General features: G+C 35.4%; 2 protein-coding genes across 4 annotated transcripts in view; one reads left to right on the forward strand and one right to left on the reverse strand.

The window, feature by feature from the left end:
* The window catches only part of RB1 (RB transcriptional corepressor 1), a 130,556-nt gene that overhangs the window by 77,765 nt on the left and 37,487 nt on the right, over positions 1–15,304 (forward strand). The gene's annotated exons all lie outside the window — the stretch shown is intronic.
* On the reverse strand, positions 7,050–8,926 carry LPAR6 (lysophosphatidic acid receptor 6). Its single transcript, XM_007186845.3, has one exon. The coding sequence runs from the start codon at positions 8,271–8,273 to the stop codon at positions 7,239–7,241; it is 1,035 nt and encodes a 344-aa protein (XP_007186907.1). The 5' UTR covers positions 8,274–8,926; the 3' UTR covers positions 7,050–7,238.

Raw genomic sequence — 15,304 nt, forward strand, 5'->3', positions numbered from 1 at the left:
CAGGCAAGTAACATCTAATTTGTTCTTAACTCTAAGCCCCTTCCTTTCAATCTCTGATCCCTCTATTTTAATCTTATGTTATGTGCTATGGAAAATACAAAGTACAAAACATAATCCCTTTCCTCAAGGAGCTTGAGGTGTCTAGTTAGGAAAATAAGACATAGCCCATGTAAAAAGATAGCTAACAAAGGCAGTAAGAAAAAAAGATACCAAATAAGTGATAAAGACAATAAAAAACCTTCATTATCAAAGGTTTTCTTTAGGAGTTGAACTGGGCCTTGTAGGATGGAAAGGGTTTCATCAGAGAAGGGGGCAGACTGGGGTGGGGGAGGAACGAGTACTGTGTCATGTGTCTAAATATCTAGAGTCAAGAAAGTGAGAGTTATAAATACAGGACAAGTAGGGGACCAACCTGCAGTGGAAGAATCATGTTTGGAAGGCAGAAACCAGAAAATTGAGTAGGTCAGGGCCATATTTTGGACAATCTTGTACTTTAAAGCTGAATTTTTCCTCTCAGTCAATGGAGAATCTGACACCTTTTAAAATTGGACAGCAAGTGAACAGCATAAAGTGGTGATTTAATCGGTGAATCTGGTTGATCTGTCCTGGATGGGTTGAGGGAAGAACTAGAAAGCAGGCTGAGTGAGGGAGTAACCGCAGTAGTCCCAGTGTTACATGGGAACAGTGGTGATAGTGGTTATTAAAAGGAAGGAATGGATGGACGTCTTAAATGACTAGAATGAGAAACAGTATGTGAGGCATGGCATGGACCTTACATGTTATCTAGTCCAAACCTCTTAGATGAGATGAAGGGGTCAACATAGTTACACTAGTTTGTAGCAAAGCCCTGACTAGAACTCCGGTCCATCTTTTGATAGAACTTTAAGGTTTATTCATTCAGCAGTGAATTGCAGAGACCTGTTATGTGCCAGGCACTAATAGAGAAGGAGTTCTAGGTATTTTCTCTTTCTCTCCCGTCTGTGTTATCTTTAGTTTTCTGACTGTAGCACAGGAGGTGGCACACACAGCCCACAGGCCAGCCACTCGACTTCGCACGCACAGTCTTACTGGAGCGCAGCCATGCTCGCTCATTTCTGTTGTCTGTGGCTGCTCTTGCACTGTGATGCAGAGACGAGAAGTTGCAGCAGGATTGTGTAGCCTGCAGGCCTAAAATATTTACGTGTAACCCTTGAAGAAAAGGTTTTCTGATTCCTGATGTACAATATTAACATGCTTCCCCAAATCTTACACGTAGATAAGTGTCATAACCTTCCATATCTCTTCTACACTGTTTCCCATCCCGTTCCTTATTTTTTTTTTTTTTTGGTTTCTTGTGTTTCTTTTTGTAAAACAAGCAGATATATGTATGCTTTCTTATTTTGCCTTTTTCTTACAAAAAAGGTAGCATACTATATGTACTCTTTTACACTTTACTTTTTTCATTTAACAACACTTTCTGGAAATTACTCCTCCATATCAGTTCATAGAGCTCTTTTTAATTCCTTATTAAAGCTGCATAGTACTACATTGTGTACATGTGCAGTAATTTATTCAACCAATTTTCTATGCTTGGACATCTAGGGAGTTTCCAATGTTTTGCAGTTTCAAATAGTGCTGCACCTTGTACATATGTATTTTTATATTACTGAAAGTGTGTCTTCAGGGTAAATACCTAGAAGTGGAAATGCTGGGTCAAAGGGTAAGTGTGTGTGTGTGTGCGTGTGTGTGTTAGGTATTGCCAGATTCCCATCCATTAGAGTTGTACCATTTTGTTTCCCACCAGCAGTGTATGAATGTATCAGTTTCTCCACAGGGCTGCTCACTTAATTTTGCCAAGTAACAACATTAAAATATTCTTCCCATCCGTCATCTCCATCGTTTCAAAAAGAAAGTCCATTTTAATAAGGGGGAAAGGATATAATCAAAATAAAGGATAAGAGGATCTCTTTAAATTTCAATTGAATAAATATAGCTCTTATTGTGATTGTTCTTCTCTTTTTGCTGAAGACAAATGCATCTCTACCTTATAATCAGAGGGATGGGATTTTTTGAAATGCAAATGTAATCATGTCTCTCCTTCTACTTGAAATCCTTCAGGGCTTCCCACATCTCCTCAGATCTTAACATGGCTATATCATGGCCTATGTAAGATCTCAGCCCTAGATCTTCAGTCACTTTGGATTTGGTTTAATCCTTTCAATATACCACGTTCTCTCCAGCAGGGCCTTTGCATGTGCTACTCCCCTTACCACCATTAAAGGAATAGACAAGTCAGAAAAACCAGATTCTTACCTGGCTCTACCTTAACTTGTATGTGACCTTATGAAGTTACTTAGCCTTTTAGTTCTTCAGTTTCTTCTACCTAAGGTGAAGTAGTTGTATCAGATGACCTCCAGACTCTTTCAGTTTTAAATTATGAATTTACCAGAACTCATTTTGATAGGAAGATAATGGAACTCAGCACATTCACCCTATGGCTAATAACTATAACTTTGCTGTAAAAACACATATTTGTTTCTCATTCTTTTTTTTTTTTTTTGTAGGTATTCCTATTTTTATTTAGGTAAAATTGGTATATAATATTATATAAATTTCACATGTACAGCATTGTAATTTGACAGCTGGATACACTACAAAAAGATCATCACCAAAAATCTAGTGACCATTGATCACCATACAGTAAATCCCCTTCACCCAATTCACCCACCCCTTAGCCCTTTCTCTCTAGTAATCACCAGTCTGTTCTCTGTATCTATAAGTCTGTTTTTGTTTTGTTTGTTCATTTGTTTTGTTTTCTTAGATTCCACATGAGTAAAATCATTTGGTATTTATCTTTCTCCATCTGACTTATTTCACTTAGCATAATATCTCCTAGATCCATCCATGTTGTCGCAAATGGCAAGACTTTTTTTTTTATGGCTGAGTACCATTTATTCAAACAAATATATAACAAATTCTTTATCCATTAATCCACTGATGGGCTTTTAGGTGATTTCCATATCTTGGCTATTGTAAATAATGGTACAGTGACCATAGGGGTGTATGTATCTTTTCAAACGAGTGTTTTTGTATTCTTCAGATAAATACTCACAAGGGGAACAGCTAGATCATATAGTAGTTCTATTCTTAATTTTTTGAGGAATCTCCGTACTGTTTTCCATAGTTGCTACACCAATTTACATTTCCACCAGCACTGTAGGAGGGTTCCCTTTTCTTCACATCCTCGTTAGCACAGTTTGAGAATAGTCATTCTGACAGGTGTGAAGTGATATTGTGGTTTTGATTTGCATTTCCCTAATAATTAGTGATGTTGTACATCTTCTCATGTTCCTGTTGGCCATAAATATTTATTTAACTTTAATTATTTTCAAAAGGTATCTGATTGGTTGAATCTATATGAGTAAAGCAAGTTTTGAGTTTGAAAACTGATTATTAAATTCATGAATTATCTCTACTTCTGCGGTCCTGTATCTTGAATTCTGTTTTAGCAACTGCTTCTAGCACTGGTAATTTTGTACCCTTTTAAGGAGTTACTGGAATAAATCTTCTTTTTTTTTTTAATAAATTTGTTTATTATTTATTTATTTTTGTCTGTCTTGGGTCTTTGTTGCTGCCCGCGGGCTTTCTCTAGTTGTGGTGAGTAGGGGCTACTCTTCGTTGCGGTGCGTGGGCTTCTCATTGCAGTGGCTTCTCGTTGCAGAGCACGGACTCTAGGCGCATGGGCTTCAGTAGTTGTGGCTCACGGTCTCAGTAGTTGTTTCTCGCGGGCTCTAGAGCGCAGGCTCAGTAGTTGTGGTGCACGGGCTTAGTTGCTCCGCGGCATGTGGGATCTTCCTGGGTCAGGGCTCGAACCTGTGTCCCCTGCATTGGCAGATGGATTCTTAACCACTGCGCCACCAGGGAAATCCCTGGAATAAATCTCTTTGAGAGATGGAGGAAGGGGAAAGACTTGCTAAAAAAGTTTGCCTGGAGTTAATTTCATACTCTTTAATTATCCCTGTCTGTTGCCCTGTTTAATTGATATTCTTTGTACTTTTATAAAATTGACTGTCAAAACATGGGTAGCAGACATCAAGAAAAAAAGATGAAGAAAGAGATAAAATAGAAATTTGAGAATTAGTGATTTTTAGGACAGTGTATATGTTGATCTCTGGAAAATGCTGCTGTTTAAGAAATATTGTTGATCATTAAATAATCTGGTTGATTTAAATATATTCTGTGTCCTTAAATTTGTCCATCTGTTCTTTTTAATTTGGAATTTATTTCTTAGAAGTCATGTTATAAATGGATGATTTGGTTTTCAGGATAGCTCAAAAGAGCTTTTTAAAAACAATTTCCCTTAGGATTACCTTAAGATTCATCCACTAGGAAGCACTATTTATAAAATCTTATATATAAAAAGTTCATTCACAACTAAGAGCACCCAGGTCACATCTTCCCTCATTTGTGACATCTGCGGTTGGATTTGGCATGCAGGCATTAAAAAGTTTGGGTGTTGGGAGATAGTTAAGATTCTGCAAGGCGATAGTAACTTAATACATTGACAAAAGACCAGGTACCTCATTCATCAGAGGTTCAAAATTGCAGTTGCTTCAGATTCTTGCTAGCTGCATACCAGTCATAAATTAAATGTTTCTCAGTTGGGTATATGAAATTTGCTGATGTTCAATTTTCTATTTTATGTTCCTCAAATGAGTGACTGATTCTTTAAATACCAATTCTATAATTAAGATTTATACCTCAAATTTACTTTCGGTATTTCAAATGTAGAATATGAAGACAAAACTCCTTGATAAAGTAGAGTCTTAAGTTCCTTTTAATGTATGGATATAATACATATATTTTCATACATTGTTTTGGTAAACTAGCTACTTGGTTGATATTTTCTTAGAAAAGATCATTTCTAAGTTCAGAACCAATCATTAGGATGCTGGAAAGCTGTTTTCCACACCTCGAAACTTTTTCCGTCTTACTTCTTTTCCTTTGAGGGAAGTTAATATGGAAAGGAAGATTAGATAAATCATCTACTCTTTTATAAAGATGTTAAAAACCGTGGGCACAGTGTCTGCAGGGGGGAGGGGGGTTGTATTGTCACTCTAAGGAAACAAAAAGTGAATTCTCAGAGTTCCATAAATACAGGTTTTCTGGGTAAAGGGGAAAGAGAAAACCTTCTAAATGTATAATTTACTTTAAAGTGCAGTGCTAACAGAGGAAAATAACGTTAGTACCCTTTCTGTCCCTGTAGTTAAGATTTACCCAGGATTTAAAGTTCTGGATGAGAAAACTAATATTTATCTGTTATGTATTACTTTGTGAAGAATCTTATAAAACTTTTGACTCATCTTCCTGTTGACAAGCGGGCAACAAAAATTTCTCCAGTGAGCACAGTAATAACAACTATCTGATGACTATTTTGCTTGTATTTTAAAAATAGCATCCATGCTTTGAGATCTTGCTTACAGATATTTAAGCCGAGGAAAGTTCTGAGAAATCTGTTACAAACTCACTGCCCCTTTCTTCCATATCGTTGTTAGTTGCTTTCCAACTCAAAAATATATGTTTAGAGTGCTTAATGTATTTGTTTTTTCTGAAGAATATCAAATAAAGGCACTTCAGCATCAATTGAAGAAAACATGTTTACAACATATATACTTCTCTTGGGATATAAAGAACTATGCTTAATTTCTTCACTAGCTTTTTTTTTTTTTTTTAAGGATTTATTTTGCTTTAGGTTTATCTAAAGGAAGTTAAAAGCTCTCTAAAGAAAATTCCCCACTGTTATTATTTTGAAAACAGGTTTGCTTATTTAGCTTACTTACTTACTATAATTTATTTGAAGTCATTGCAGCTCAAATCCAGAGAACAGCAAAAATCAAATTTAAATCTTTAAAACAAAGAGTGTTTGTCCAAAGTTGTATTCAGGACTTGAAAGATTGAAAATGTAAAAATCAGATATGTTGAATGCTAAATTTAATTATGTCTTTCTTCTCAAGTAAAAAGAATATTTTTTTAGCTAACTTTGGAAAAGTTGGAAAAGCTTGAATTTGGAAAAAATGTGTTGGAAAATGAAAAAGTTTCAGTGTAATTGGCGCTTTATATCTAAATTATAGCTCAAAGCAATACCTTTTTTATGTTTAGTGAAGTGAAAATGTAATTGTACTTAGTTATTTGGCCCTGCAGTTGTGCTTCTTTTTATGGAAGGAACTATGTCCTTACTTCATAGATTATTTTGACATACAGTAACATTTTGCCTACTTGAAATAATATATTCAGCTATTCAGTGGCTTCAGTGGTCAAAAGATATATATTGATCACTTTCTAAGTGCCAAGTATTATAGCTCACTATCTAGGTTGCTTCTCTGATCTAAAATACTTAAAATACAAGTTATTTATTGTGACATAAATATACCTTTAAAGTGTACCTGTAATAGTTTTTTTTTTAAATTTACTTAGCAAAATAACATTTTGTTAGTTTCCTCCTTCTCAGTTTTTGTGGCATATATCATTTTTAAATTGGCTGCTGTTAAATGCAGAAAATGGATCAAAAGAGTAATTTTAAAACATACTATACTGTGTGGATAGCATCTGCTTTTTACGAATCGCATACAAAGACAAAATCCTAAATATTATCTCTAAGTGTGACTGCTTGAGAGCCTCAAATAGTGTCAGTATGTCATTCTACAGGACACTACATTCTTTACTCTTTTTTGAAAAATACTGTAAAAACGCTTATTGAATATTTCAAATTACTCTTTCTCATTTATGTTGTTATAGTTTAAGAAACATGATTAGTAGATTCAATTCAGATTGAAATCAAAATTAAATATATACTGAATAAAAGTATTAAACACTTAAATGAAACTTTTAATATTTGTTAATTATCCAGTATAAAATTACTAAGACATTCAAAGACCATACAGATGGTCACCACATGACTTACATCATAGTTACTTTTAGAGTTTGAACAACTTTAGGGATTTCTTTTTTTTTTTTTAATGAAGAGGAAGGTATAAGTCAAAATGGCTCAGAAACATAAAATGGAGTATATATAAGAGTAGAATACATTTTAATGCTTAACACATCGAATACATTTTTTTAAAACTAAAAACTTTAAAATGTCCACATGTTTATTTTCTTTCAGAGGTGGAGAAATAGTTGTCCAAGAAAACACTTTTCACAGTTGAAGGAACTTGGAGGTTCTGTCCCAGTGAAGTCCCGGTGGTTTTATTTAAGGCAGCTTATATTGTAGATTCGTTGTCAAATATCTTATTTTTTAAGGTCTGTAGGTTATGTTGAATAAAGTTCTCTGTGCCTTGAACTTCAGAGAATCTGGAGTCGCTTCTCCTGGTAGACCAGTTTTTCATTTTTATTGAATTCTGAATCGTGTCTGACGTGAAGTAGTAAACTATAGGGTCAAAGCAACAGTTTAAAACAGCAATGCAGAGAGTGATTGGGTACATGGTCCTTACCGCTGTTGCTGCTGAGCAATTAACAAACGTCTGTGTTCTCATAAGAGAATATAAAATAAGGTTGATGTTGTAAGGCACGAAACAGAAACAGAATATGACCAAATGTACAAAAATCATTCTTAAAACCTTAGTTTTGTTTATTTTGCTTCTACTTAATGTAAGAGGTTTATTTAACGTTCTTAGCACCATACTAGAACAAGTTACGTTTAAAATTAGAGGAATAAAAAATCCCACTATTTCGATGAAAATTACAATCCTTGAGAGATATGTTTTCCATGTGGCTTCTGGGAAATTTTCAAAGCAGGCTTCTGAGGTATTGTTACCCTGAGAGTGGGTAGACTGAAAAAAAACTGCTGGTGCACTTCCTCCCATCACAGTTAACCATACAGCAATGCAAACGATTTTTGCATTTCGTTTGGTTCTTAGAGTCTTTGACTTAAACGGGTAGACGATTGCCAGAAATCGGTCGGCACTAATACAGGTTAAGAACAGAATGCTTCCGTACATGTTGGTATAAAACAGCATCACTGAAATTTTACAAAGTAAATCTCCAAATGGCCAATTCCGTGTTGCAAAGTAAAATATCCTGAAGGGTAAAGTGAAAACGAAAAGCAAGTCTGACATTGCCAAGTTAATCATATATGTTGTTGTTTCATTTCGCACTTTGAGAGTGCAGATGAAAATGTATATGGCAACACAGTTGGATATTAACCCAAGCACAAACACCATACTAAACATGCACCCGTACAAAGTGTACTTAAAGGAGTCATCATAGACGCAGTGGGAGCTGTTATTGCTTACCATTATAAAGGCACGTCCAGTTTACAGTGTTGAAGTCCTTTGGTCAGCTGCAGTCTCCTTTGGTATTCAGATTGTGACCCCTTTATAACCTCCAATGTATTTGCAAATCCTTTGGATCTTTGCGTGATTTTATAGATATTTCTTTTTCCTCCAAAAGAGACATGAAATTTGTTGCTGTAAAGTTTCCACTTGGTTCTTCAATAAGAAAATATTTTCATTTTCAAATCTCCAGAAAATCCGTGATTCCAGGGCTACGTTTAAAAAACACAGTCAGTGAAGCCAACCCATTGGATTATAAATTTTAAATAAAAGCTGTGTTCTGAGATGGAAGAAAACTACTCGTCTGGTAAACTTCTGTTTCAGTTGTTAAGATGAATATTCCAAAATGAAAGTTTCTTTATGCTCCAGAATGTTTAAGCTAAAGTTAGCAATCTTATTTTGCTTTTCAATGCAAAGTTTCAGAGACTTAAACATTCCCAGTTCGGTCTCGTTTACTTCTTGCTCCTTCTAAATGAAGTTTTCCTCTTCCGTATTCCTGCAGTGGATCCCAGATGGTGGTAAGCAGAGGAGTCTTTCAAAGGTTCCGAAATAAATTCCTAAGCGTGTTAGCTCTTGCTGAATCGAGGCCTTTTCCTCGGTTACCAGCTGTATTGTGAGATGGGCTTTCTCTGAAGAGAAAAAGAAAGCCGTGCTAGATTTGTAATATGACATCACAGGAAGAAGAGGCTGGACTTGGACAAAGAAAGGTTTCAGCCCAGTTTGTTTGCAGTTCCTTTAATCTGATAATGTGTCTGCTGGGAATACACCTAGGAGGCTTGCAAAGGGCCACTGACTGTTTAGCTGAGCGGTCTGCCCATTACCTCTTTTTATGCAGAAATGCCTCTGGAATGTTGGCCACCTCTCAGGGAGTTTTCTTTCTTTTCTTTTTTTTTTTTCTTTTTATTCTTTCTTTCTTTTTGGTAGTAGTAATTGAGAGAGGACAAAAATCAGTATGTGATTGCTTTTGTGTTTGGGATATGACTTTTTTTTGGAACTAAAATGTGTATGTGTATTTATAAACTGAAATTGTTAGTGATATCTTAATATGACATTTAAAAAATCTGTTTACTGACTGTAAAAGAGAGAAATTGAATCTTTAGTTATAAAAAGGATTTCAGTTGAGAGACCAAGTTTTGCCACTCTTGGCTTCTGTTTTCCATAATTGCTCCTCAAGATTTAATTTAATTCCCATCATTGTGAGTGGCTCCAATCCTGGATCTCTTTACTTTTTGATAAACAATTTTCTCACATTCTTACCTCTTTCCTATAAAATTAAATTAATATTTTATAGCACTTCCAATTTTTTAAATCACTTCCACCAAAGAATAAATTTTATTTTATTTTTTTATAAATTTATTTATTTATTTTTGGCTGCGTTGGGTTTCATTGCTGTGCGCGGGCTTTCTCTAGTTGCGGCGAGTTGGGGGCTACTCTTCATCATGGTGCGCGTGCTTCTCATTGCGGTGGCTTCTCTTGTTGCGGAGCACGGGCTCTAGGCGTGCGGGCTTCAGTAGTTGTGGCGCATGGGCTCAGTAGTTGTGGCTCGCGGGCTCTAGAGCACAGACTAAGTGGTTGTGGCGCATGGGCTTAGTTGCTCCGCGGCATGTGGGATCTTCCCGGACCAGGGCTTGAACCCATGTCTCCTGCATTGGCAGGCGGATCAAAGAATAAATTTTAAAATGTTTGTGTTTGGTGTGGTATTAATCTTACAGAACAAAATTGTGTCTTTTTAAACAAAAAAATTTTTTCCCTAAATTCATTGAAATAAATTTTGGAAAATAAAAGTTATACTACTTGGCTAAGTTTTAGGTTTGGAATTTTAATTCCCTCCAGCCCTCCCTTTACCCCTCTTAATATGACATTGACTATGTATTGGAATATGGGTCAGATTTTGTTTTCATTTAAAAGCTCATGTGAGTGGTTTCTTTCTATATATTTAAAGTATACTCATTTTTTAAAGCCCAAAGAAATCAGAAGAAAGTATGTGTGGGAAAGGGGTAGTTGAATGTAGATGTTATTTCCTCAGGAATTGAGGATGTCACAACCTGTGGACACATACATGTTTCTTTTGTTTTAAATTACCATTTTTCAGAAAAGGCTATATCCAGTTGTGGTTTACTGTTATTATTTTCTAGTTTGGTTTCATTTGGGCTGAAGCCCTTCCTTTCGGATATCAATTAAGGAAATTTGAGAATTTAAGAGCAATTTATTTTTCTTTCATAAATTACTTAGCTAATTTAAAACTAATATTTTTCAGTAACGTGTTTTGTGCTGATTTTGTACCTTTTTAATTTGGGCTTCACTCTCATGCTTAGCAACTTTTGTTGTTTGTTGATGAATCCCCCCTGTATTATAATCTATTTTTGTTGTTTTGACTAGGAAATTTACCTATAATCAAGTGACACAAAGAAATATGAGTATTACTTACAACCAATAAACTTAAAACCTTAAAGGGCTGAATTTCTTTGTATCACGTTGGTATGGAAAAGAGGTAGTGTGTGTTGATATAAGAAGACAGGTGGAAACCTAGCGTGAACAGTAATGATGAGAGTAGTTAATGAGCTTGTGTTCTCTCGGAGAAAAATTTCTGTTATAGTTTCTCAGTAATCGACTTTCAGATTGATAATCTCTTCTCTAGTCATCATTAAATAATGAAATTTAAGCAGTTATATGCCCTGACTTTGTTTACTTTTACCTTCATTTTGAATATGGCATTGTCCCATAAAACGTACTAATTCTACATTGGAATATTCTTCCACATATTGATGATGTCATTCACTTGACTTAATACTCACTTAACTGTTCATTTGTAGTTTTTTCATGTTTGAGTTACTGGTGCTTAAAAATAGATAGATCACTGTTCATTGAATTAAACTTTTTGTTATTATCAGTATATTAGTATATGTTTGTATTTCCAGTTTTACACAATGCTTGACCCTTAGTGGATACTCACATGTTTGCTGAGGCATGAATTATACTGATAAACTGGAATTTTACTGAGAGTTGTTTCTACTGAGGAAGAGCAGTAGCAGAAGGGCTATCTGTTTTAACAGGAAGAAGATCATTGAATGCTAGATTTGATTGATTGATTGATTGATTGATTGCTGTGTTGGGTCTTCGTTTCTGTGCTAGGGCTTTCTCCAGTTGCGGTGAGCGGGGGCCACTCTTCATTGCGGTGCGTGGGCCTCTCACTATTGTGGCCTCTCTTGTTGCGGAGCACAGGCTCCAGACGCACAGGCTCAGCAATTGTGGCTCATGGGCCTAGTTGCTCCGTGGCATGTGGGATCTTCCCAGACGAGGGCTCGAACCTGTGTCCCCTGCACTGGCAGGCAGACTCTCAACCTCTGCGCCACCAGGGAAGCCCTGAATGCTAGATTTTTCAAGACATTTAATTTGACTTCTAATTACGGAGCCAAAGTGAAATTAGATACCTTTAAAATTCCTTAGGTTAAGATTTGAGAATCGTAGAGTAACTACTTACAAAAGGGAGTTAAATTAATCCAAGGACTCAAGGATATTTAATAGTTGCTTTTGTATTTGATAGAGACCAAACCAGTTTAGTGTGAGATTTGTATACTTCTAAAAGTTAAGTCTGGGAATCAGTTGGTTTCTTGAATGAGTTTTTTTAGGGGGTGAAATAACTACAGCTGATTTGAAATTTAATGAGTCTCATTATATAACTCATCACTTTGCTGATTTTTATTACATCAAGAAGCCAGGTCAATAACCAGCTAGCCTGTAAAGTACATGTTTTATTCATCACTATAGTAATGGTATAGTTGTGTTTTAGTTGTATAACTAATTTTTGTGTGTAAAAAATTTTGTGTGTAAAAAAACCTGTTAACTATTATAAGTTTAAGGATTTGAGTAACTTCTGAGTTCTTATCTAAAGTTCTGCTACAACTGTGGCTTTGAGAAGGCAAGAAATCTGACTTTTTCATACCTGATTGAAAATAGGCTTTGGTTTGCCATACAGAGTGAAGTAAGTCAGAAAGAGAAACACATATACTGTATGCTAACACATATATATGGAATCTAAAAAAAAAAAAAAAAAGGTTCTGAAGAACCTAGGGGCAGGACAGGAATAAAGATGCAGACGTAGAGAATGGACTTGAGGACATGGGGAGTGGGAAGGGTAAGCTGGGACAAAGTGAGAGAGTGGTATGGACATATATACACTACCAAATGTAAAATAGATAGCTAGTGGGAAACAGCCGCATAGCACAGGGAGATCAGCTCGGTGCTTTGTGACCACCTAGAGGGGTGGGAAGGAGACGCAAGAGGGAGGGGATATGGGGATATATGTATACGTATGGCTGATTCACTTGGATATAAAGCAGAAACTAACACACCATTGTAAAGCAATTATATTCCAATAAAGATGTTAAAAAAAATAAAATAAAACATGGGCAATTTTGCATCCAAAAAAACAAAACAAAACAAAATAGGCTTTGCTGAACACCCGTTATAAACAAATAATGTGTAAAGTGGGCTCCTCAGCCATTCTTCCTTTCTATTCTTTTTCATATTGGTTATTTCTAGCCTTGATAGTAATACCAGTTTTATCTTGTCCCTTTTTTATTCTCTCTGCTATCTTTTTAGACTAACCCTGTCGCTCTTATCTATATAGTTGTTATGGTGTCTTATCTTGTCTTACTTCTAGTCCCACCAGTTTCCCCTGCCAGACAGACACAGATCAAGTCATGAATGAATCAACTATTTATTGATTTATACCTTTCTTGCTTCCAAAAAGGATTTAAAGCAGATGATAATTTTAAAACTATCCAAACTGATGGAACTAAATATTTAAGATTTTTATTTTATAGAAATTATACCTACATTTAAGAAGTTTCAAAAGAAAGTCAGTGTGGAACAGTTAAAGTTTTTAAATGTGAGAAATGTGAGGAAAATTATTCTAAATATTAGTCATATCCATTATCCTAAAACTTATTCATTTTGAATGTAATAAATGTTTGCAAAAAGCAATAAATAAAAATCTTAAAACACAAATTCATTAACACATTAGTAAAAGAATAAAAGTCAGTACAACATGGGAAAGAGAAGGGTGGGAGGAGCAGTGTGAGAAGGGCAGAAAAATCTAGGCTGAGGGGAGCTGCTGCATTTGACACAAGGCAGAAAAGGAAAATATAGTAGATTATGTAGTTTTCATTTAATGAAAGAAAATGTTCCAGGGTGTCAAGGGAAAAACTTTGCTTTGCTTTATCTCAGAAATATATTGTGAATCTTTACACATGAACCACAGCAGATTGTGTTCTAATGGTAGAACGTGTGCCGTTTCTTGTTGGCCCTCAATTTAGGAAAATCACCCAATGTCAAATTGTGGTTCTGGGAAAATGTATTATTTGTTGGAAGATTAAAATAGTCCAAATATATGTGGTAGTTTGGTTTATGCTGAAGCAAATTTGACAATATAGTGCAAAGGATCTCACCTGATGACCTTAAAATTGCTGAAACCCCTGTTGTATACATTCTCCTGGGGACAGGTCTTATGGCTTTGATTAGATTCTCAAACAAGATTATGACTAAGAACAGGTAAGAAACCACAGTCTAAAGAAATGAAGGATTAGCAAATCCTGTAGGCTATTCCACTGAGTTATCTGGAAATCTGAAACATTTTGAAAGTTTTTTTCTATGGATAGCTTAAAAGGAATCTCAGACTATTAGTTGCTAATGCAGATTCTTTATAAATGAAGTTAAGATGTGTGTATGTAGGCAATTAAATGTTAATGTGTATTTATTTATTTATTTTTTTGGTTATTCTGTCCTTTTCTTTTTACTTTTTCTTTTTAATTTATTTATTTTATTTATTTACATTTGGCTGCGTTGGGTCTTCGTTGCTACGTGTGGTCTTTCTCTAGTTGCGGCGAGCGGGGGTTACTCTTCGTTGCAGTGCTCGGGCTTCTCATTGCAGTGGCTTCTCTTGTTGTGGAGCATGGCCTATAGGCACACGGGCTTCCGTAGTTGTGGCATGCATGCTCAGTAGTTGTGGCTCGCGGGCTCTAGAGTGCAGGCTCAGTAGTTGTGGCGCACGGGCTTAGTTGCTCCGTAGCATGTGGGATCTTCCCGGACCAGGGCTTGAACCCGTGTCGCCTGCATTGGCAGACGGATTCTTAACCACTGCGCCACCAGGGAAGTCTTCTATTTTTATTTTAAATAGGAAAGTAAGAAAGTGTTGTGTTAAGAGCAGAAGCAGAGAATCAGAGAAGCTTAATATGCATTCACTTGGCCTTTCTAGGGTTCTAGCTTCTTGGCTGTACAGTGAGGGAGTTGGACTGTTCAAAGGTGCTTTCCTGTTTGTATATCTGATTCCAGTTCTTTGAATGCTTAAGCTTTTAGGTTGGGTTTTTTCACTCTTAGGTATAACAAATCAAGAAGTCACTTTTCATTCTTTATGTTTAAGGATTTCTAGTTTTGAAACCAGTTTGTATATGTACAAGAATTATTCTTTGCTTAAGCCAGGAGTCTCATTGTATAAGAAGAACTTTGTTAATATTTTATCATGGTGTCAAGATTAAACATTAAAAAAAAGTCCTTCCTTTATATTTCTATAGCATTCTTCTCTAAAAGACCTTTCTTTTCCAAAACACAAACAAGATACTATGTTCTTTTACTATAAAATCGATCAAAGAGGAATTGTTCAAAACTTAAAGTATTCTCTCATTAAAAGTTTTGATGGCTATAATTGGAGTTGTACCTAAAATAACGTTGAGAATATGAGATACGCAAAAAAATTGGATGAGAAAGTATGTGAAATAAATATGTTCAAGTTTAAAAGAAAGTGTGGAACAGTGAAATTTTTAAATGTAAGAAAAATATTCTAAATTTATTTTATTCATTTTGAATGCAGCAAATGTTTGCCTTGATGAGAAGTGTTTCTTCAGGGCCTTTTTCCATCTCAAATTTATACCTATGAAAACAGTTTTCTCATTTTGGATTTTTCTGAAGCCTGTTAATGATAAATTTTCTATTTAGAT

This window comes from Balaenoptera acutorostrata, chromosome 18 (assembly GCF_949987535.1).
Source record: "Balaenoptera acutorostrata chromosome 18, mBalAcu1.1, whole genome shotgun sequence".
Taxonomy (NCBI): Eukaryota; Metazoa; Chordata; class Mammalia; order Artiodactyla; family Balaenopteridae; genus Balaenoptera; species Balaenoptera acutorostrata.

Excerpts from the sequence above, each read along its gene's own strand:
- LPAR6 (XM_007186845.3), bottom strand. The coding sequence starts at position 8,273 with ATGGTAAGCAATAACAGCTCCCACTGCGTCTATGATGACTCCTTTAAG.